At 40.4% G+C, this 24,829-nt stretch overlaps 1 protein-coding gene across 1 annotated transcript; it reads right to left on the bottom strand.

Moving 5' to 3' along the window:
• Positions 1-8,978: 8,978 nt before the first annotated feature.
• st8sia1 (ST8 alpha-N-acetyl-neuraminide alpha-2,8-sialyltransferase 1) lies at positions 8,979-22,534 on the bottom strand. The gene is made up of 5 exons (XM_062518078.1): positions 21,786-22,534; positions 19,523-19,667; positions 15,633-15,742; positions 13,717-13,809; positions 8,979-11,804 (listed from the first exon to the last, which is right to left on the bottom strand). The coding sequence occupies exons 1-5, from the start codon at positions 21,962-21,964 to the stop codon at positions 11,330-11,332; spliced, it is 1,002 nt and encodes a 333-aa protein (XP_062374062.1). The 5' UTR covers positions 21,965-22,534; the 3' UTR covers positions 8,979-11,329.
• Positions 22,535-24,829: the final 2,295 nt, after the last annotated feature.

The raw sequence follows: 24,829 nt of genomic DNA on the forward strand, positions 1-24,829 counted from the left end.
GTCGGGCACTCGAGTCTGTTTGGTGTGTCCCATGCCGGCGCCGAGGCTAATTTTGGCCAGTTTTGGCCGACTTGACATGTAGAGTCGGCCTCAATTACCAGTCTGATTGGTTGAGTACTAACCCTTTGAAACATCTAGGTAGCAGAGGACTTCGTTTAAACTAACCATTAGCCCTACATTCAGCGATGTAAGTTTAGAACCCATTTTGATAAACCTTCCTAACATATTTTTGCTAGAACTAAGTTTCTGAACGTGTGTTATTTCAGGTTATTTCCCATTCACTTTTCGTTTACTGTGCTAATATTAGCTAGCTAGCTAGGTTAACAGGTGAAAAGTTATTTATTCCATGCCCAAGAGAGTGTTTCGTTGGCATCACACACAAGCAATGGCAATAAAATAATACCCACTGCTATATTTTCGTATTGCTTAATCAGAGAAGTCCAAAAACTAGTGGCAAATAGTTCCGCGAATCCAGCATGATATCTACTCAGCTGACTCTGAAGCCTGCAGTTATGGGTATGGTAATGTATCACACTTCACGCACGCGCAGAATGTACAATCGGTGTCGGCGTCGCTTCGGTGTGTTCAGTGGCTTTTTTGACCGTCCAGGGGAGACAAGAGCCCGACTGATAGTCAGACTGCTTTTCTGCCGGTGGGCCGGTCGGGTTGGTGTGTTTAGGCCTTAACAGAACACATTACACACAATTAAAGGAATAGTTCGGTATTTTACACTTTAAGGCCGTTTTCTGCCTAGCATGAAAACGAGTGTTAGACACCGAAATTTCGACGATTGAGCCTGTTTGTGGAATTTGGCAGCTTTAGAATGGAGGTCTGTATGGCTTTAACAATGCTCGCTTTGTGCATGGTCTATTCTGTCCTTAAAACACCCCTAAAAAAGTAGTTCTACAAACAATACAGTTCTAGCAATTAAAACATTTAAATTATCACCGGAAACGCTCGGTCGATCTTCTATAGCAAGTTTCGCAGTGAAATTCAAATTCTGTTGTGTTATATTAGGCACACACGGTTGTGAGGTATCTGAAAAAGTACTTCCGGGATTCGAAAATCCCTGATACAAGATGACAGAAGCTGTATTTCGCTGCTAAACTTGCTATAGAAGATTGTTGAAGACCAGTAACCACTCAGTGAGCACATTTTTTAAAAAGAACGTGTTTTAAGGACAGAATAGTCCATGCACAAAGCGAGCAATGTTAAAGCCATACAGAGCTCCATTCTAAAGCTGCCAAATTCCACAAACAGGCTCAATCGTCGAGATTTCGATGTCAAACACTCGTTTTCATGCTAGGCAATACAGAAAACGGGCTTAAAGTGTAAAATACCGAAATATTCCTTTAAATGTAGTGGAGTAAGTCACACATTTCCAAAACTATTAATACTCGAGTTAAGTATACTCAAAAATCATACTTAAGTACAGTAATCAAGTAGCCTAAATGTACTTAGTTAATGTCCACTTCTGGTTACATTGCTGTTTTTTTTTTCTTGGCATGTCAGCATGTTAGTCATTCTAGCAAACCAGCATGACCATCTTGCATCAACATTGTCAAGCTTGACAGGATGGTCACCAGCATCACCATCTTACACCAGCTGTGTCCCACACAACAGGCTGGTCACACCTCCATGACCAGCTTCCTCAGCTGGTCACGCCAGCATGTCTTCCTGGTGGCCTATTCAGCTACACCAGCAAAGACCAGCATAAGCTGGTTTCCTGCTGGATGTGTGTCCAGCATCCATCACTGATTCACAAAATTCAGGGTAAGGCCATGTGAACACGTCCCATTGACCTCCATTCATTTTGTCTATAGGACAAAAGAATAGAGACTCTTGAAAGTTCTGAGAAATTCTGAGAAATGCCCAAAGGGCAAGTGTAACGGGTGCTAGCTGGTTAGCTATGCTGTAGAACGTTAGTAAACCTCTCTCCCCGACGCTTCAAGAGCGCTGCTGGCATGAAAGCTAGTAGCCTGGGCTTTTAGCTGGACTGTTAGCACGCTCGACTCCCGATCCGAGGTGCTGCTGTCTCGCGGGTTCCAGTCCGGGCGTGTGCAGGGCTGGACCGCGGTGGTTCCACACAACGCAGGTTACACAAGCAGACAACTTTTACTTTGATAACCCTCAGGGGCGTAGCCAGAGGGGTGGCTCCGGGTGGCACAGGCCACCCTTGAGGTTCAGTTGGCCACCCCAGGTGCCACCCCAAAATCCTAGTCTATAATTCGCCATTAACAGTCAAAGGCGAGACATTTCTTGATGCACTTGCAGCACACTAGTTTGAAATATCAGGGTTCAGAAATTTAAGCAATCTAGCAAACATGCTTGCAGTTATAGGCTACATGGCTTATTGTTTTTAGCATGTGAGTTTACAATAGGCCTACAGGCTACTGCTTGCGCTAACACGAAAACATATATTTACCTATCACATCTGCTAGTGCCCATTTATCTTATTACACACACACAAAACCCAGTATTGCAATTGTGGAATCACGTAATGTAGGCACATTTTTTTATCTGCCTATTCTACCTACTCAGCCGACACTGTTGTATTGTTATGTTGTATTGTAAATAGTCTACTGCCCTAATGTAATATTGACATTGTAGAAAGTTTATAGCTTAGGCCAGTGTTTCTTAACTGGTGGGTTGGAACCCAAAAGTGGGTTGTGGTACTGATCTGAGTGATGGGTCGCGGAGCTTGTGGCTAAAAAGAAATTAAAAATCACCAATTTAAAATGCTACCTGATCAGATCTATCATTGGCCCGTTATTTTGATAAACTTTATTCGTAGGCTATGTCAGTCATTGCCATGGCATGGACATAGACAATGTTTATGTGACAGGACATGTTCAATGTTAGGGAGCTAAGTTTATAAAAGTATGCACCATTTTAAGATGTGAAATGTGAAATGCAAGTTGGTTGCAACCCTTAAAATATATGATTAACTTAAATTGAGGACAAAATAAGACAGTGTGGGGTGCACATGAGAGCATGAAACCATCCAAACTAAAGTGCCACTTGGAAACAACGCACCCCTGTCAAAGACAAACCTGTCGAGTAGTACTTTGAGGTAATATCAGCAGTTAAAGACTTCACAAATGTAATGCCAAACATCTGCATTTTCCACACAAATAGGCCAGGCACTTTGCGTGTCTTATGTAGGCTACCTCACCATATTCGTTGGCCTGAATGCTAAATATATAGTTGGTCACAACTTTATGAACTTGTGAAATTATGGGTTCCAAAACCAGACCAGTTAAGAACCACTGGCAAAAAAAACATTTCACACTTCCACTTTTGCTCAAATGGCGTAATTTCTGAACAGGTTTTGTTCAGAGCTGAAATGAGCTTAAAACTGTATGACATTTTATCCAATTACAAAGACATTTGATGTGAGATATGGTCTTTGTCCTTCAATTTATGAGTATGGTGCTTGGTGCATGGTTTTACTCATGCATGTGTGCTAATTTAACAACTTGAGCCTGTTTCTGTTTATCTAGATGCCACCCTTGAATTAACCAGTGCCCCACTAGGGCCGCCCTTGTTACAAATCTCTAGAATCGCCACTGATAACCCTACAGAAGACTGTATAAAAGTTCAATTCAATTCAATTCAATTCAATTTTATTTATAGAGCGCCAAAACATTACACATGTCTCAAGGCGCTTCACAGAGCGTCAAACCTTCAAAGAGAGCCCATGAGCAACAGGGGCAAGGAAAAACTCCCTAGAATTGGAGATATATATAGGAAGAAACCTCAGACAGATCCACGACTCAAGGGCCCAACCCATCTGCCTAGGGTCAGTTAAGTAGAGTAAAGTCATTTGTAGTATCAGAAGGTTCAAGCAGTCCAGTATAGGGAATAAATAGTCCATCAGTAATCCATTAGTAATTTTGGAGGGTAATGGGTCGCTAGGATGTGTGGCCCAGGGATCCTGGCAGGGAACCACAGCAGGCGATGGTAGGGCAATCATAGGGATGATGATGGCAATGGCACTCAGGGGGATGGGACTTCAGGTGTGATGAGGGCCAGGCACAAAGATGGCTGATGACTGGTAATGGTTCACCTCACAAGTGAGGTATAGGGGAAAGGGAAGAGAAATAAAGTGTGTTAGTATTACTATAAGTCATAATGGTTGGTATTAATAAGTATATAAATGGGAATATAAATTATTATACTATAGAGGGAAAAGGCAGAGGGGAGAGGGAGTTGAATGACAGGACAGAGAGAGAGGGAGGAGGGAGAGTTGAGAGAGACAGAGGGAGAGGGGAGAGAGAGTTGTACGGCATGACACATGAGAAGTCCATGACAGTGCTATGCTATAGCAGCATAACTAAGGCATGGTGGAGGGTAGTCAGCACCAGCACAGGTGTGGTCGGTAGCCACCATGGCAGGCATGACTGGAGCACCAGTCACACAAGTCCACAGCAGAGGTGGTCCGTTCCAATGAAACCCTGAAGTGGTTGCAGTTCCACACTGCACCATACCTAACTATAGGAAGCACTAAAGAGATATGTTTTAAGTCTAGACTTGAAAATAGGGAGGGTGTCTGCTAAACGGATTGAGGGAGGAAGATTATTCCAGAGGAGAGGTGCGCGGTAACAAAAAGCTCTGCCTCCTACTGTAGTTTTTGAAATCCTTGGAGTTACAAGAAGTCCAGTATTTTGTGATCGTAAGGGTCTAGGTGGATTATATGGGACTAGAAGATCTTTAATATATTCAGGTGCCCTGCCATTTATGGCTTTGTATGTTAGAAGTAGAATTTTGAAGTCAATGCGACTTTTAACAGGTAGCCAATGTAGAGATGCTAGGATGGGGGAAATATGTTCATATTTTTTTTTGGTCCTAGTGAGTGTGCGAGCAGCTGCGTTTTGTATAAGCTGTAAGCTTTTTACACAGGTATTATTGCAGCCGGCGTATAGTGCATTACAATAGTCTAGCCTAGAAGTGACAAAAGCGTGAATTAATTTTTTAGCGTCTGGTAAGGATAGGGACTTCCTTATCTTTGAGATGTTCCTTAAATGGAAAAATGAAGTTTTTGTGATCTGCTTTATGTGACTACTGAGTAGAAGTTCTTGGTCAATTATAACTCCTAGATTTTTAACACTTGTGGATGAGGTCAGTGAGAGATCACTATATGTAACTTGTGATGTAGATAGGATGTCCCTAATCTTTTTTGGACCTAAAACCATAACTTCTGTTTTATCTGAGTTCAATAGCAGGAAGTTATTAGTCATCCAAATTTTTATGTCTCTCAGACATGTGTTGAGTTTGGCTAACGGGGTTGGGTCATCGGGCTTTATGGAAATATATAATTGTGTATCATCTGCATAAGAATGGAAATTAATGCCATGTTTTCTAATTACAGAACCTAGGGGAAGCATATAAAGAGAAAACTAGATGTACCGCAAAGCGATACACAATATGACCGCCGCTCAGTCCTGCACATTCTCTCCGCAAATATCAATCACGCTTGTGTTTCCATCGCCTACTCCATCCCTACTGCAACTTTTATGCATGTAAATGAGTGTGTGCATGTGTGCGCTTGCTTTTGTGTATGAGTGCTTCTCTGTCTAGTGTGAGTGTGTGTCTGCTTGTGTGTGTGTTTAATGTGTCTCTGAGTATATGTTCACTGTGTTCTCTGCCGTCACTGTCACTCCAATATCAGATAACACACACACACACACACACGCACATGCGCACATGTGCACACACACACACACACACACAAACACACATACACAGGCACACACTCACACACGCACACAAACACACACTCGCACACACACACACACACACACACACACACACACACACACACAAACACACACACACAGGCACACCCAGAGAGAGAGAGAGAGAGAGAACACACACAGAATACACACAGATAACACAGACACAGAGAGAGAGAGAGAGAGAGAGAGAGAGAGAAAGAAAGAGAACACACACAGAACATGCACATACACACATATACACACATGCAAACACACAGATGGGCACACAGAAACGCACCCACACACACAGGCTATAGTACATCACACACACATTCACTTCTCAGCTCCGGTGGTCTCACAAAATGTACTCAAAGATGTGTGTGTGCATGTGTGTGTGTGTGTGTGTGTGTGTGTGTGTAGGTGTGTGTGTAGGTGTGTGTGTGTGTGTGTAAGGGTGTATGTGTGCATGCGTGTGGGCGTGTTTGTGCATGTGTTTGTATAATGTTTTATGTACATGTGTGTATGTAGTGGTGCGTGTGTGTGTAGGTATGTGTGTGTGTGTGTGTATTTATGTGTGTGTGTGTGTGTGTGTGTGTGTGTGTGTGTGTGTGTGTTCCTGCATGTTTGTTGCACCCAGAGCAACCATTCTCTTTTAAAACATATTTGGAAACTAGTTGATTAAAGGTTTCTAATGGTGTCACTTATATGTTTCTAGGACAAAAACTAGCAGAGATTGAGATGTTTGGAACAGTTTTTGAAATCCCCAGGGGGGATTTAGACTCCAGATAATACCACCATCTACTGGCCGATGGGTATACAGTCCTGAATGTACACATAAATCCATTTATTTTATAGCCCCCCATGGATGAAATTCCACAAAACTTGGCATACTCCCAGAGGGTGTCAGGTTAATCATACACATGAAATTTGGTGCAGTTCATAACATCTCATCTGAAGATAGGGGCAATTACAGTTTTTCTTGATTGTTAACACACATTTTCTGAAAACATGCCTCATATTCTCAGAACTCTACACACAAATCCAAAACAACACACACAATGGGCAAAACTCCACAATTCTCCTGCAAAATGACACTTTACCTTCAAAACAATGTAATTTCTCCTCAAAATGCTCTTTTGTTCTCAAGAGACACACACAAACCATCATATATCAAGACATTTATAAGGACCAGTTGAACACTGATGTGCTCAGTGTAAAACACTGCGATGAATTGAAAACACTTCTTCTCCATTCATTATAATGACTTGGGCCTTTTTTTGTTCAGTGTTACACTACAAACAGTACTACAAACAGTAGATAAGCTGATACAGTAAGTTGATATGCTTACCCTATCAATATTTTGAAATATCTCATTGTTTTCTATTATTTTTCTTTGCATTTGCCGTAATGTTATGCCGTTTTTTCTAGGACAATGCTCATGATTTCAGTTTCCTGTTCAGGAGACAGAGGCCCTTGTGTTGGTAATCTTTCGGCTACCAAACAAATAGTAAAATACTGTAAACTGTGTAGGAATACAAAGTAGGATTACTTTCCCCAAATACTTGAAACATACTTTATTTTTACAGTCCTACAGAACAGCCCACAGGCAATACTGTACTACTGTGCTCATTGAGCTGTATTGTACTGTCCGGTACTGTACTGTATTGATACGCAGCACTGCAATGTTCTAGTGGCTCGGATCTCATCAGACATTACGGTCCTTGGCCTCCCCATCCTCCTCCTCTCACTCCTCTGACCCTGCCTGTACTACTACTGTAATACTAAAGCTCTGATTGCTAATTGTAAGACTGTGTGACAGGAGTTTGCCCATCTGAAGAGTCAGTGTGCATGGTAGGGCAGTTAGCTTTAGAATTTGAATGGCAGTGTGTTCTTTGTGAAAACAAGACATTTTCTTCATGAAAATTGTGTCTAATGCACAGAATTGTGTGTAGTGTTTTGAAAACAGTGTGTTTTAGAACGGCACTTTGAGTGTAAAGCAGAAATTGTGCTTATAGTTCAGCAGAATCGGTTCAGGAGGTTGGTGCATGAGCTACATATTATTGGAATTGTGTCTCAAGTACCAGAAATTGTGTGTAAACAATTGAGAAAAACTGTAAAGCAATATTACATTGCATTTTCAATTTTTACGATGGGGGGGCAAATCACAAATGACTGGTTATAAGCTAAGTTGATGCAAGCTCTAGAGAACAACATACCATAAACATTTTGTCATCCTCGGTGCCACGGTTCAGGTAGTTATGTAGGAAAAACTGTCATTTTTGGGCTTCGGGCGGGGGCAGCGCGGGGGTGGAGTGACCCCCGGGGACGAAACGAAAATTTTCCATAGAACTCTACTGGGGCTACATGCCCACCAAGTTTCATGCGCTCCGGTGTTACGGTGTCCCGGGAATCGTTGACGAAAAATGACGGGAAAAAATAATTAAAAAAAAAACAAAAAAAAAAACTTTGACAACAACTATATGACCGCTTCGCTAGCTACGCTAGCGGCGGTCATAGTAATAGGGGCCCTAGTACTGAGCCTTGAGGCACTCCATATTTTACCATAGTCATAGATGGTTCATTATGGACCTGTACAAATTGTTGGCGGTTAGTAAGGTAAGATCTAAACCAAGCAAGTGCAGAGTCTTTGATACCTATGGAATGTTCAAGCCTGTGAAGTAGTATGTCATGATCTATGGTGTCAAAAGCAGCACTGAGGTCAAGGAGGACTAGTATTGATGCATATCCGTTATCAGCAGCAATGAGGAGGTCATTAAACACTTTAACTAAGGCTGATTCGGTACTGTGGTGGGCTCTAAAGCCAGATTGGTACAGTTCTTGAATGTTGTTCATTTGTAAGTAGGCGCCAATTTGTTTGGAAACTATTTTTTCAAGTATTTTTGACATAAAAGGGATAATGTTCAATGTACTCAACATTTCCAGGTCAACCTTTTGGCAATTAGACTAACAATTGTTTTCATAATTTAACCAAAGTTCTTGTGTTAGGTGGCACCCCTAAATCTCAGTGGAATTCCTCAAAACTTTGCAAAATAAATGTTTGTTAATTGGAACAAAATACAATGCAAGCCAAATTAATATTTTGAAATTCAAACTTCCCATTCAAATGTGATGCACCCTAGTGTATACCCTAGCTCAACATGGGAATAAGTGATAATACAAGATGTGTTAAGCCGAGCCTATATTATAATCAATCTCAAACACCACAGACAAGCATATTTTACTCATTTTCATTCACAGAACCAAACATAAGGAACATGTTCCTTCAGCAGTAAGAGTTTCAAGTTTTTGAAGCTTTAATGTTTTGCCAAATGCTAACATTGTAATACTTCAGCAAACCAACACAACCTTCACAACCAGCTACTTTCAGACTCATTTGCATTGCTTTAAATAGCTGCCCTACTTAATGGGTTACCTTCACATCTTAAATGAACAAATTAAAATGAAATCTATGTTGTCCCCACACACATAAAAGCAGTAAAAGGCACTCCACATCAAGGCAAGGTGTCTCCTCCACGCCTTACAATTAACACTGACCAGGAAGTGACACTAACCTAACATGACATAAGTATTAGGTGTGGCCATTGAATAAAATAAAATAATAAAATACAATCATACATAGAAAAATGTATTAATACAGCCTAAATAAGAATTCAAAGCAACTTCTGCATCTCCCTATTTCGAAGTTATAACACCTCTAAAGGTCATGACTCAGAGGAAAGGGTAAGACAAATACCAAGATGTAAAGCCAATTTCACTTACAAATAATTGAGCTCAACTTAACATCAATGTAAGATTTTTTTTTTTTTTTTTTAAGTATATTTTTTGGGCTTTTATGCCTTTAATGATAGGATAGTGAAGAGAGACAGGAAGTGAATGGGAGAGAGCGTTGGGGTGGGATCCGGAAAGGACCACGGGGCGGGAATCGAACCCGGGTCGCCGGCGTGCGGTGCAGGTGCCCCAGCCAGTCGCGCCACTGCCGGGGCCATCAATGTAAGATTTTGACCATTTTATTGTAAGACAATTGTTGTCCTTAAAGGTTGGATTTTCACTCATTTTCTTTAATTCAGGCATTAAGATCAATTTCCAAACGATGATTTTATGTTCCTCTTTTTAGTCAACTTTAGCATGGGTTCAAGTACTTATTCTCCCCACGTTTATGTATTGCACTTTGCTTTCTTATCAGTAGCCTCTGCTGCACATTGGCATCCAGTTCATCCTCCCAGGATTTATTTTATTATACTGACCAATTTAAATTATAATCCTTTACATACTGCATGCCAATAATCATAAGCCCTTTTTCCTTAAGATTTTCAAACGAATTAACTCATAATTCAATGTCATTTTGAGCAATATTAGAAGCACCAAAATGGCTTACCAATCAACAGAACGATTCTAGCGAATTAAAATGATGTCATCATGTCCCAGTATAATACACATTAATACACATTTTTCTACTGCGCTGGATGGTTTTCCATCAACAGCCATCCATCCAAACCTTTTCCATCACTTCAATGTTGATTTAACTCTCATTGATCCACCTCTGGCGAGTGAATTAACTCCATCAAGTGTCGCACTAACTTTTTAATGTGCATAATTTTTAAGTGATTCAACTTTTTAATGGAAAAAGGGCTATAGTGAAATGTGGCTTCAATGTGGGGAGTAGGCCACATTATAGAAATCTAAACTATTGCACATTTCTGAACCAGTTGAAATGATTTCTGACAGAAAGCCCTGAAGGATGAGTGAACTATAGACACAGTGCAAAAGGTAGGATTGGGTATTGGGAGTATAACTCTGTAACTGTAACCTTGCAGGCTTTCTTTTTCAATGCAATACTTAACATTTTTGACAAAAAATAGACACAGAAACCGCACATTGTGCCTCCTCTTTTCACATACTATTTACCAAATCCGAAAGTCATCATAGAGAGAGCTCAGCTCTGTGTTGCCCACAACTGAACGGTGTCATTCAATTAGAAGTGCAGTTGAACTACATACATTAAAAGGAATCAAAATGCTATCAAAATGCTATCTATCAGGAAAAGTACATGCTAATAAGATGTCATCAAACAAAGACATAATGCAGGGCAGACTCCATAATAATAATAATAATAATAATAAACAAATTCAAAACTCTATTAAGTCTATGACATGAAACAAAAACTTTAATTTATCTTTTTCTGAAAGTTTCTTCTATACATGCATTTAACCGCAGTAAAGCATAAAATGTTGACTGCATAACAGACGTGCGCTGTCACTAGCACTTTTGAAACATACTTCAGAGTACATATTCTATTCCTGGTAGCGCTTCTCCCATGATTTTGCGTAAAACTCGCTCTTTTTGTAAGAAAAATACATTGTTTTTTTGGCATTCCTGTAACACGTAGAATGAAGTTTCACATCATGTGTGGTCTATTCATACATATAGTGCCATGTTTTAAGGTGCACATAATGAGGAAATATTGTCTTTAACAGTCTCTAACATGTCAGTACAACTGTCCTTCATGTGTGCCTTTGTTAGTTTAAGTGTGGTGTAGAGATGTCTATTTTCAGGAGAGTTGTGCTATTCAGAAGGCTATTTGTATCGGGTTTTCATTTCTGTATTTCAGCGCAGTGACCTATGTGCAAATGCAAGGTGCCCGTTTTATGCAGGTTCCAGAGCTGTAGGAACTCTTCAGGCATTGAATGGAAGCCAGTGTCAGGAAGGATATTGTCATAGTAATGATGGCTAACAGGCTGCTGGTTTAAATCCACAGAGAATGGCCAGAAGCCGTATGCCATCACTTCGTCACACAGGCCCAGTGCTAAGCTCACCAGAAACAGCCCTGTGGAAAGACGCTTTGCATGCACACCACGTCTCTTCCAGAATTTTCCCACACTCTTCAGGAAGTCAGGATTGGCAAAGAGGACTGTTTGGTTTGAGGAGGTGTCTGCCAGTGCATGATAGGCTCTCAGAGAGGGTTCAGTTCCTGGCTTCATGGTGAAAGCAGACATGTAGACGTAACTGGAACCATAGGCCTTCATGCTTTCTACAAACACTTTGCGTGACCACAGGAGGTTCTGAAACCTGTAAGGAAAGATGTGACTGTCAGAAATACACACAGAAATCACAATTGGGCAATTACTCTGTCAGTTGGCATTTGGCTATCTAAGCTGTGCTTTAGAATTATACTCATTAGGGGCAGCCGTGGCCTACTGGTTGCCGGTTCGATCCCCGACCAGTACACGGCTGAAGTGCCCTTAAGCAAGGCACCTAACCCCTCACTGCTCCCCGAATTAGATAGTCTTAACTTTTGTGAAACTGGCTTACTTGCATTAGACTGGTCTATAAAGAAACGTAAGACTTATCTTAAAGCAATAGTTCGGAATTTTGGACATAGGACCTCATTTCCAACTCAGTCTGGGTGATATAGGTCGGCGAAGACCATTTTCAGTGAATTTCTGCCCTTCCTATGAGTTGCAGCGTTCATCTCGTGCTAATCTGGTGCCAAGATAACGCAAGTCAACGGTAACATCCAGCCTGCCACTGAAAACACTCCACAGAACACCCGAAACAAATACCTTTTAACGTCAGACTATCGATGCACATGCCTAGTGTTGATAGAACCATGTTAGAAATAAAACGAACCTTGCATCGCATTGCAATAGCCTACTTTGTTCCCTGTATGGCAGTGGCGGATTGATATTGAGAAACTAGTCCCTCAAAATGTAATAAATCATTGAGTTGCAAGGTTAGTTTTATTTCTAAAATTATTCTATCAACACGGACATGTATATCGATAGTCCGACGATTTAATTGACTTGTCTCGGGTGTGCGGTGGAGTGAGTAAGACTGTTGTTGATGTCAGACTGATGTTACCGTAGAAATGTGTTAGCTCAAAACCAGCGTTAGCAAAGGGGGACGCTGCAACTGAAGGAAGGGGCTAAACGCGATAAAAACGGTCTCCACCGACCTATATCACCTCGGTAAAGTTGGAAATGAGGTCCTATGTCCAAAATTCCGAACTATTCCTTTAACCCATAGACCAGTCTAAACTACCTTAGTGAAACCGGCCCCAGGTCACCTCGTCGACGTCGACGTTAGCAATAATTGTAATTGTACATAATGTGTTGCCTATTTATCGGTACCAGAGCTACAGTATTGCAACACATGCTAAAGTTGACTATAAAGAGGAATATAAAATCATCTTTTGGAAATTATCTTTAGAAGACCAGTCATGTTTTTGAATGGTTGTGCATCATTCCCTCAGTTTGCCTTGAGATAGGAGAAATACAGATTTCAATGAAACCCATGAATAGGACTTCCTGCTTTCAATGATGTAAAATGATGATTTTTACATCATTGAAAGCAGGAAGTCCAACATTGAAATCCGTATTTCTCCCATCTCAAGGCAAACTGAAGGAATGATGCACGACCATTCAAAAACATGACTGGTTTTCTAGATATACAAAGCTTAATGCTAATTGGTGAAGTGTCCCTTTAAGGACATACATTTTCTTTGTGAATGAATAATGTATCGTAAATAAAGAAATGTTTTCCTTAAAATACAGGGGCCATAAGTATTGGAACTCCTATGTAATCCCCAATTACTGTACCTATACAGGCCAAGGGAGATACCAATATGACATGGTAGATTTCAATTTACAATTCGTCAGCACACACAATTGCATTTATCTTATTATAAGTTCAGTTTATTTACCATCAAATTGGCTTCAAAAAAGCGGAAAGAATCTGACACCAGGCACTACGCTGATGCCTGTGGGTATCAAAGCTGTTATGGTTATCAGACCTCGCCATATCATGTTATGGTTATCAGACCTCGCCATATCATGATAGATTTTTTTTTATCTTAATATAAGATTACTAACACTTGGTTAGATCTTATTTTTTGCAGGGTGTGTCATGATGATTATATGCTTTGCACAGTGCTTTAGACTATCACTGGTCCCCATAACTGCATTTTGGTACAAATGTTTACCTTTTCTCAATGATGCTGGGATTTGCTGTGACCAGATGGGTTTTTGTACCAACATCTGCTGTATACTCTTTGTAGAGCGGGGGCAGATTGGATCTAAAGGAAAGATATTACAGTGAGACAACACAAAATGATAAATTTTTACCAACATGTAAACATTTAAAGGAATAGTTCGGAATTTTGGACATAGGACCTCATTTCCAACTTAGTCGGGGTGATACAGGTCGGTGGAGACCATTTTCAGTGAATTTCTGCCCTTCCTTAAATTGCAGCGTTCATTTGTTGCTAATCTGGTGCCAAGAACGCGTAACATCCAGCCTGCCACTGAAAACAGTCTTAATCCACTCCACAGAACACCCGAATCAAATAAATTATAACGTCAGACTATCGATGCACATGTCTGTGTTGATAGAACAATGTTAGAACCTTGCATCGCATAGCCTAGCCTAATTTGTTCCCTACATGGCAGTAGCGGATTGATATTGAGAAACTAGTCCCTCAAAATGTAATAAATCATTGAGTTGCAAGGTTAGTTTTATTTCTAAAATGATTCTATCAACACAGATATGTACATCGATAGTCTGACGTTTTAATTTACTTGTCTCGGGTGTGCTGTGGAGTGAGTAAGACTGTTTTGGATGTTACCGTTGAAATGCGTTAGCTCAGAAGAACTAGTTTAACAAAGGGGACCGCTGCAACTTAAGGAAGGGGTTAAACGCGATAAAAACTGTCTCCGCCAACCTATATCACCTCGGCAAAGTTGGAAATGAGGTCCTATGTCCAAAATTCCGAACTATTCCTTTAACATGTAGAAAAAATGTCATCATGCAGTCCATATAACATAAAATACATCAGATTAAAGCTGGGGCATATACTGTAGGCTTACGCTTTATACAGACACAAAAAAATGCAATCAGTGTAAACCATTTTCTTTTGTGGAAAGGAAAGCAGATTTTGAGCATTGTTGAATATACATAAATATATTATGATTATGGCCTTGACACAAAGAATGGATTTCATTAAGAATTAGCCTGATTCGAAAATATATATTTAAATGAAGCTAAACACACAGGGCCAGATGTACTAACGTTTTGCGCCCATTTTAGGCGTAACGTGCACGTAATAGCATGGCGATAGTATGTACAAATAGGCCGCAATGAGGGAAACGCGCAGACTGCCTGCCGTGGGAGCTGAAAATGGCTATTTGTGCTTTTCTATAATATGTCATGTACTGTATATTAAATCCTGGGCGGATCAGCTGAAAATGGGTGTAACGCGCAAGTATAGGGGAGGAGAAGTGGTAATAGCGATTGATTAAGTATTCCGCCATATGTATGAAAACAGCGCACGTCTATTTTGCGTTGAAAAACATCCGCCTTCTGAAAGCAGGTGTAATCCAAATTGCAGTTAAATGCGTCTATTAGAAAAACTTTAAGAGACAGCTGAATCAATATTCAGAGCATCCGTTTTCTTCATTGTACTATGTCAAAAGCAACCTTAACTTTTGTTTGCCTCTCTAAAATCGTATTTTCAATTTGACAATTTACACTTCCCAATCTGTTAGACTAGTATTAAGACATATCCCAAGTCTACGTGCAGTAAATAGTTCAAGTATTTTTTCAGTGGATTTGTAGAACTACTAGGCCTACTCTGTGTGTCGCTGCTCATTGACATCTCTTTGTATCATGTACAGTATGATCGCTAAACTGCGCTTGTGGTTCAGCTCTGCACGCGCAATTGGCGTTGTACAGGGGGCGGGGACGCACTGAACGCAGTTAACGTAATGAAGTGACAGCTTAGTAAATTCCATGCAATATAGCAAAGCACAGTGTTCACATTCTGCGCATACAAAAACTCGCTATTAGCGCTGTCTTAGTACATCTGGCCCACAATGTTAAGTAGTAGACTGCCCATTTTACCGCATGACAAAGTCTGCCTGATCAATGTTCCTGCCACAGCCGCTGTTCTTCAGCATCCCTCCATTGCCTACCACAGAACACCTTTTAAGGGGCAGCTTCAAAGGTGTCTCCTAGAAATACAAAATCAGTTACCAGTGTTATCAGGTCAGGTCAACACACAAAATTCAGGCTCTGTCCACACCAAGCTGAATAAATATGAATATACATAATTATTTCTCTGTTCAGCCCTTCTGTCCACACTAAAATGGTGTATTATAACACCCAAAGCGGTACTTTTTGAAAAAGCTTTCTGTTGGACTTGGACATGGAAATGGTGTATTTGCAGTGTGGACAGTGAAAATGCAGAGTTTCAGATAAAGTGATGTGCAGTTGCCAAGATACTGATAATAATCAAGTGTTCCAGACACCACCAACATACAAACATCTATATGGCATTTTTGTGCTGAAAAAAAAAGAAAAAGTATACGGAAATACGGATATGATCATGTGGACAGAGATAGTTTTCACAAGAAATATGTGTATTTACATATTTATCTTTCTTACGGTGGGCTGCACCTTAGATTACAGACATTGCAATATTTTATATTCTAGATATTATATTCTACAGCAATGCTCCAGATTCCTGGGAAAAACCAAACAATGGCTCAAGATTTAAGGAAAATTCTCAGATATACCCAGATTCAATTTAAAGATCATAAATGAATCTTCCAAATGTGGCCCATTAATGTTGAACATTGATATTTTCCTAGGCCTACATTAGCAGCAAGTCCTAATGGGATCCCTGGACGGGCGATCAGAACATGTGAAGCAGAGCTCTCCGTCTCTCTGTGCATTACCCTGTTGCTATAAGTCTTTTACGATTGTGCCAGTACCAAAGAAAAGCAAGGTAATGTGTTTAAATGACGGGTAATCTGTTACTCTGACCCCGTAATGAACAAGTGTTTTGAGAAGCATAAAAAATTATGCACTTCAATTCTATCTACACTGGACCATCATCGGTTTACCATGTGGAAATCCACATCCACAGAGGATGCTATACCTAACCTACTGTATATCCACTGTAGCCTACTCCGAGTCCACAGCACTCTCGCACACCTGGAAAATAAGAGCTCATCTGCCAGAATGCTCTTTGTTGATTGTAGCTCTGTGTTCAATATAATAATCCCCTCCAATCTGGTCACCAAACTCAGTAATCATTGACAGGTGGTGAGGATGGGCTCCATCATTCCATCACACTGCCCCTCTGGCCCCAAACACAAGCCCTCTCCTTTATTCCCTACACACATACAATTGTGTTGCTACACATCAGTCAAATGTTCATAGATGTTACAACTGTGGTGGGCCTCATGGGGAGGAGACAGCCTACTGGTGAGTGGTACCAGAAGTACAACCTATCACTCAATGTGGCCCCTGTTACAGTCAGGGGTACTGCTGTGGAGAGGGTCAGCTGAGGGTAAGTACCTGGGCATTAACATCACAGAAGACCTCACATGGGGTGTACACATTCTTATTTGTTTTAAGTTGCTACAGGTCAAGAGAAGGGGACCAGACAAGATTTGACAAGATTTTTGCCGTGGTTTTTTTTTATAAATGTGAATATAAACTGAGATTCAACCATAAAGCTGGAGGCTGCGCCAACTAAGCTGTAAGAAAGACAGATACAGAAAGACTTTTTTACCCACTGCAATAGCACTTTATAATGACTCCCATCTGGGCAGAGAGAAAGGAATAACATTTTAAATAATTTTCTGTATGTATGTATGTTTGTATGTTTTTGTTGAATGTTGTGTTTGTATTGCTGTTGAAACACTGTAATTCCCCTTTGGGGATGAATAAAGTATATCTATCTATCTATCTATCTATCTAAAACTGAATTATCATTAAATTGTATAAAATATACATTTTGACAAAACTGACCAATATGGCTGATGATATATGTATTCTGTTTTTATGTATTGTTATTTCCTGTTCTTATTCTGTAAAGTAACAGAGTGGTCTATTTGCAGTGATGGGCAAGTAAGTTACTATGCTACACGTTACTTTATAAATGCTTAAAGCTTGAAGGAGAAATCCAACAATTTTTCATACAGTGACCCCATCAAATCTATGCAAAAATCACCGGATTTCTAATTTAAGATTCATTTATAGAGAGTAGCTTGTAGCTTAGCTCACACGATCTTGCCCATCAGAAAGCTACTACACACAATTAATTATTTTTCTTGATAGGCCATTGCTGATGGAGAGGAATTCATGGCATTCAGGATTTTTACTCCACAGTGTGCAGAATGATTGGAACAACTCTTGCCTAATTCTGTAGTTTTATCTACTGGTGGGTCTCAAACAATTTGTCCATTCTGTCCTTAAAACACCCCTAAACGTTCGTTTTTAAAAATGAGTGGTTACTGGTCTTCAACAATCTTCTATAGCAAGTTTCGCAGTGAAATTCAAATTCTGTTGTGTTATGTTAGGCACACACGGTTGTGAGGTATCTGAAAAAGTACTTCCGGGATTTCGAAAATCCCTGATAAAAGATGACATAAGCTGTACTTCGCTGCTAAACTTGCTATAGAAGATCGTTGAAGACCAGTAACCACTCGGTGAGCTGCACATTTTTAAAAAAGAACGTGTTTTAAGGACAGAATAGTCCATGCACAAAGCGAGCAATGTTAAAGCCATACAGAGCTCCATTCTAAAGCTGCAAATTCCACAAACAGGCTCAATCGTCGAGATTTCGGTGTCAAACACTGGTTTTCATGCTAGGCATACAGAAAACGGGCTTCAAGTGTAAAATACTGAAATATTCCTTTAAAAGTACCACTGAAAGTACTGACATTACAGCTGCATTGGAACTACAAAGTATCCTGCCCTGCATAGTGCTAGAAAGGCATCAGAAAAATAGCTGGGAGCAGGTGAAATGTTGTAGCCTGGCTCTGCCTATCTACGTACTTCTGCTCAATTTCTTTTCCCTACAGTACTCTGTCTGGAATAGCTTGATCCGCCCTCGTTTACTCCAACACCTCCAACAAACCAGCGAACAGAGGGCGTTCTTGAGAGTGATTCCATTTAAGTTGCAAGCCTGTCGTTATTGTTGTGTCCCCCGTGGTTAACATACAGTAGATCATTACCAAACGTTAGTGATTGAACTCCAATGATTTCAAACTTCAGGCAAGCAAAAATAAATGCCAATGGATCTAAGCCAGACTCTTTGCAAAGTCAGAGAGTCTGGTCTACAGGCTAGAAGTGTCGTGCTAAGTGTTATAAATATAACTAGATGCTACCTGCTCAATTTCTGATGTGTTTTCCAAACACTCCTTTTCTGCACCACAGGCTGCAAGTTCCCACTTTTTTTTGGATAATTTTGATCTGATTTGTCCTGCCGCAAACAGCTACAGCGTGTGGTGAGAGCAGCAGAGAAGATCCTGGGCGTCCCTCTCCCCACCCTCCAGGATATCTACAGCACCCGCCTCACCCGGAAAGCCCTCTGCATTGCCAGAGACTCCACCCATCGATCCAACGGCCTCTTCAGTCTGCTGCCACCAGGAAAGAGACTGAGGAGCCTTGGGGCCAGGACTAGCAGACTGAAAGACAGCTTTTTCCACCTAGCCGTCAGGATGCGGAACTCTCTCTCTGCCCTGCCCCTCAACCCTCTGACCCCCCCCCCCCCCCCCCCCCCCCCCCACACACACACACACACATTGTACTGGAATGTACTGTTATACAACGTTGACAATAAATCAAGTATGTCCTTTATGTTAGAAGAACTACAGATGGTGTGGTTAGCCAACAACCTATTGAGGAATGATGGTCAATGCATGTCTAGAGTAATAAAAACAGAACAAATGGACAGCAAGTACATAACAGTGAATGTGTGATACGAAAGTGATATGTACCTTTACAAAGAGTGGGTATGTGTCATTGTTGACTGTGCGAGAGTGGTACAATTCACCATCATACCACAAGACCTTGCCAATAGGTGAATTCTCCTTTGTGAGTGCGAACATCTTCCTGGGGTCACAACATTCTGTGATCAGTTTCCTGTAAAACAGAAAAACAGTTTATATCATGGCCTATCTATTTAGGATAATCATTATGAGTTAACTAAAAAACATGATCAATCCTTACTATCACTCTTGGATGAGAGAGCAGATGTTATACAGTAAGTACTAGTGTAAATACAAATACTTCATGTTCACAGAACATCTCCACGCCTAACATCAGAATTTATGCATTTTCAAGGTTCACTATATTCACTATAAATATGTTCAAATTCAACAAAGCCAGACCTATACTGTACTGTATATTAGGGTGGTTCTTATATAGGCCTTTTTTATTTTAATGCAAAATGTTAGTGTCTTAAACTATTCCTTTTAACTTCAAAATTAGAAATGTGCAAAAGGTTTGACAAAAAAGATATATTTAGGTAGCTCAATCATGTGGAAGATTGTTTAGCTATGCGGCATTATTGTGATACGCAAGCAAGTAATATTAAAAGTTGCTGCAAATGAACTACATTTTATTGAAATAAGAGCAACACTGACATGACAACAATGACAACAATCTCAAAAAAAGTCTGAAGTTTTCAACAGTCCCCTATTTCTGATTGTAGCAGAGGAAGATGCTTTGAGATTTTGATGATGGTGAAGAAATAATCCGAGTTCCATTCTAATAGATGGCGGTTTTGATCCAACTAATTCTGGTATGGTGGAACCAATCAAATAAGCCTCACTTCTTCCATGACTCTTGCTCTTGGTACACAACACAGCTGCAAGCAAAGCTGAGCAAAGGAAAAGGTGCCTTTTCCTCATGCAGCTTACGTAAAGTAGGCCTACTCTTTGATCCTGTGAGGGAAATTCATTCGCTGCATTTATCCCAATCTGTGAATTAGTGAAACATAGGTGAGGTGAAGCACCCTAACTACTACTACTAACACGGAGCAGTGAGCTGCCGGTTCGGGGAGCAGTGAGGAGTGCCTTGCTTGTTAGGTGCCACTTCAGCCGTGGATTTGGGCGTGGGAGAGCAGTACTTTTCCCCCCTACTATTGAACCGGCAACCCTTCAGTTACAAGCTCCACGGCTACGGCTGCCCCACACATATTTGTGGCACATATTTGGGGTTCCATGGATATAACTGTTTGAATGAAGTTGAACTTGCTAACTTACTAATAAAGACAAAAAAATGTGCTCTAAATCCACAATAACCAAGGTTTTTAGAAATATGTAGCCTATTGATTCCACCAGGAAAGGTAATCTGCTAATCTGGTCATGGATGGGTTCATTTGGATTTAGTTTCTACAATAAGTAAACTGAGATATGTATCTAAAATATGTATCTACAATATGTATTTAGGAATTATGGTGCATTAGATTCTTTTATGGAGATTTTATTTTGGAATTTTACTAGTCAGTTGCAATACCAATTCAAATGATCTGTTTTTATGACAATCATCAAAATCTCAAAAGTTTAGAGCTATTGAGCTACCAGCAATTATTATGCTACTGCCATAAAATTCTCTTATAAAGGAACAATTTGAAGGGTTAAGAGCATGACAATGGGAGACTTAAAAAATAAGGACCACCCTAAATATGTATTGTTAGTGTGTATGTGTGTGTGGCATATGCGCAAAATAAGTCTATTCAGTGAATATATTCAGCACATTATAAGATATCCACATATATGTGGTGCTGGGTTCCACATATACCGGTACTATATATGTATGTAACATATTGTATCCATCTATTTAAACATACTGGATGCAGCTGCATATATGTGAATATATTTTTTCCATGGATTTTTCTGTATGGGATTGTAGCCCGCTCTAGCCATCTAACCCTAACCAATCTTAGACGATGGCTACTGTAAGTCCACGAATGGTTAATATTTGCATTAGGCCTAGCCAATGGCCAGGCCTGTTGATTTAAAAAAAAAAATTGGCTATTAGATTTCTTGAATGATGCATGGGCGAAAAGGGCATAGGCTACTGTAGGCTATATTATGCACAAGTAGACTCTAAATTGAATTTAATTTCGTAATGAACCGTCAGTGCCAATTCATGCTGAAGCCTAATGTGTGCAGTAGCGCTAACATGTCCTTATTGTCCTGGGCGTGTATTAGCACATATTCTGAAATGCGCAAAATGAAAGCGAAATGAGCCTACCTGTAAATGTCTATCCCCGTCTGGTTTTTGGTCCACATTTTTCCCTGTCCAAGGACTTCTTCCACTATGTCTTTATCGCTTGGCAGTCTATAGACAGGGAAAATGTACAGCCAGCACAATACCAAAACACACAGAGCAGCCCACACCGACAGTTTGCTTCTGTGGCATTTCATAAACATATTTGCGTTTTCTCATGTAGCCAAGCAAACAAATCTGTTCAGGAGAAGCGACGTTACGTTCAGCTGTTCTGTTAAATCAAAAAATGCCACCACTGTTGCAAAACTGAAAACACTCAATGTGTAGGCTAAGGTGTCCTCCAATATCCATCTTGTTGCCGATAACCGTTGCACAGTTGCAAAGACTATCTAGGCCTAATTTATTTCACTTATGATTTTGTCAAACACTATCAGATCTGCTCGAATGTCCTATTCATTCATATGTCCTCGTGAATCCTGGTGTCGGCCATTTAGTTTAAAATCATGGGTGCTTCGTCTGCCATCCTCCCTGGTACCCAACGCAGTCGCTGTCTCGACGAGTTTATAATCCCATAAATCTCTACCCTATAGCTAAAAGGATCTTGGTTACACCGATCCTCTGAACGACGAGCCAGTTCATCTGACATCTCACAGTCACACAAATCTGCTAGCCTACTTTAACTCACTATCAGACCAGTAGTAGAATGGCATTTATCGTTGCGAAATCAATGGGCCACCCACCCTTGTTCTATGGAAACAAAGCGCCGTTTCAGATCAGCCCTATTTAACACGAATTGCAGTACTATGCTGACCTCTCCTGGACGAGTAGGCTATGGACAAACTGGTTGGTTATCCTGGCCACGCAATCAGGTTAACTTGGTCTTCTGGAAATAGGCCTACCATGTTTGTTTAATTGTTGAAGCATAAAACAAGCTGGTGATTCTTAGGCTACCTAAAAGTATTCAGTAGGCTGAGGAGTCTAAAGTGTGTCCGTGTAGAAGGTGGCAGAAAATGTTAACCGCAGAAAAGTCAAAGGATTGCATTAAGTGTTCACTAGATAGATGTCTAAATATAACCGCTTAATTCCAGCTTGCCCTGAAACATACAGAAATGTGCAAATGCGGCACTTGACAGATAACGTGTGTTATAGGCCTAGTTTAAAAAGAATAGAAAGAAAGAATGAAAAGAAAATGTTTTATTGGAATGTATATAGTATTTTATTCAAGCTTATAGGCTAATAAGAGGTGCTTAAAACCATATAGGCAAAATGCATGTGTATACAAGTCAGAGTTTATAGGGAAGTCACCAGAAAGAGGAAAATGAGATAGACAGACAGCTGATTGTGATGTGATGCAATAGGTTCAGGCTACGATGGACAAGTAGGCCTATAAAAAGGGTCCCGTAGCTCTATGCGCTTTCCATCACTTCTCCTGAAGTTCGCAGACTGAGAGCAAGAAGATTCTTTTTTTGTAATCAATAAAGTAGGAACTCTAACCCTTGGTTAGGGGTTTTGTTAAAAGGCAGCAGAGTCCTTTTTCGTGTTTTTTGCCTCCCCTGTGTCAACGAGAATGTTTAACTTCTTGCAAGAGGCGCACTACTACAGAGGAGACCAGGAGGGAAGCTGGTAAATTGTCCATTTGAGGGCTTACTTTCTATACACCGTTAATGGGCGCAATGCACTGACATACAGTGGAGTAGCGAACTCAGCTGCGTATTTAGGAAGGAAAACCAACCAGACTTTATTTAGCGGGTGTGTTTCTGTAAAATAAAGTTCGGGGCCTTTGTAAGGTCCAAATGCACATCATACAAGCGAATATAAGGAAATCTGTTTTTAATGTACGTAAAAACGGAGTATTATTATAGGCCTAAGTACAATTAAATCTGTTATATGCCATGTGTGTTATACAGATTCACCCTTGAAAAAATCAATTTATTTTGCCCTTCGAGTAAAATTAGGTTAAGTTTGTTGCATGTTTCCGGTGGGATAAAGGAACCTGATTCCCCCAGCCGTGTTACACAACTTACAATTCGGAACTTATGACCCCCATAAACCCAGTTCTTAACCCTCTTCACGAGAAGGTGAATACTATAAGAATTCCCAATCCCAAATTAGATTTACTATGTCTTATACATCAGAAGTCTGTCACAAGAAAAGCTATATTTGGTTGAATCTTTCTGTGACTATGATGAATAGGTCCCCTTGTCCCTCCACTGACGGGCGCCTTTGTAACCGGAGGATGACTTTTAGGAACCATAGTCTGAGATTAGCTTCTGCAATAAATAGCCCAGTCCCTCTACAACAAGAGAATCACACGATTACAAGTACAGTATGAATGCAGGGAATAGGGTTAGCATAAAATAGAGATTTAACTAAGGAGAGCTTCCTATATAATTTATACTTGTTGACCCCGGATTCCTAATTAAGGATTTTGATTCATAAATGAAGAGAGCCTCTCCCTTAATTGTGTCAGCCCTTTCGTACATCCTAAACCCGTCGAAAAGGGGCTGAAGGACACTGATAAATACTTCCTCTTTGTTCTCAAAGCGAGAGCCTCGCAGAGTTAAAAAAGGAGAGTACTTAGGGAAGATCTCGCAGAGTCTAAAGACAGTAGCACCCACACCACCCTCTTAGCAAAGTGAGAGTTAATATGCACACACACACACACACACACACACACCCGGAGCAGTGATCTCAGCTGTGACTATAGGAGCCCTGTAATCATCAGAGTGCACACAAAACACACCACCAGGAGGCCTGCAGTTCCCTTAGTCATCATTTCTTATCAATGTCACCTCCTCTTTGTACAACCCCTAATCAGAAAAAAAGCTGTGTAAAATGTGAATTAAAAACAGAATGTAATAATCTACAAATCTTGTAAACTCATATTTAGTTACCAAAAGGACACAGACAACATATCAAATAACACATTCAACTAGTATGTCATGAAAAATGCTGATTTTGCATTTGACACCTGCAACATGTTTAAAAAAAAACGTGGTGGCAGTGGGGTTAACATTTGTCCTGTGTGGAGAAATGATGAAACAACATGGATCATCTGCAGTATCGTT

Source organism: Sardina pilchardus, chromosome 17 (assembly GCF_963854185.1).
Source record: "Sardina pilchardus chromosome 17, fSarPil1.1, whole genome shotgun sequence".
Lineage (NCBI taxonomy): Eukaryota > Metazoa > Chordata > Actinopteri > Clupeiformes > Clupeidae > Sardina > Sardina pilchardus.

Coding starts and splice junctions, on each gene's coding strand:
- st8sia1 (XM_062518078.1), bottom strand. CDS start 21,964: ATGTTTATGAAATGCCACAGAAGCAAACTGTCGGTGTGGGCTGCTCTG. Junction 19,668..21,785: donor ACGGGGATAGACATTTACAG/GTAGGCTCATTT, acceptor TCTGTTTTACAG/GAAACTGATCACAGAATGTT. Junction 15,743..19,522: donor CATACCCACTCTTTGTAAAG/GTACATATCACT, acceptor TTGTATTTCTAG/GAGACACCTTTGAAGCTGCC.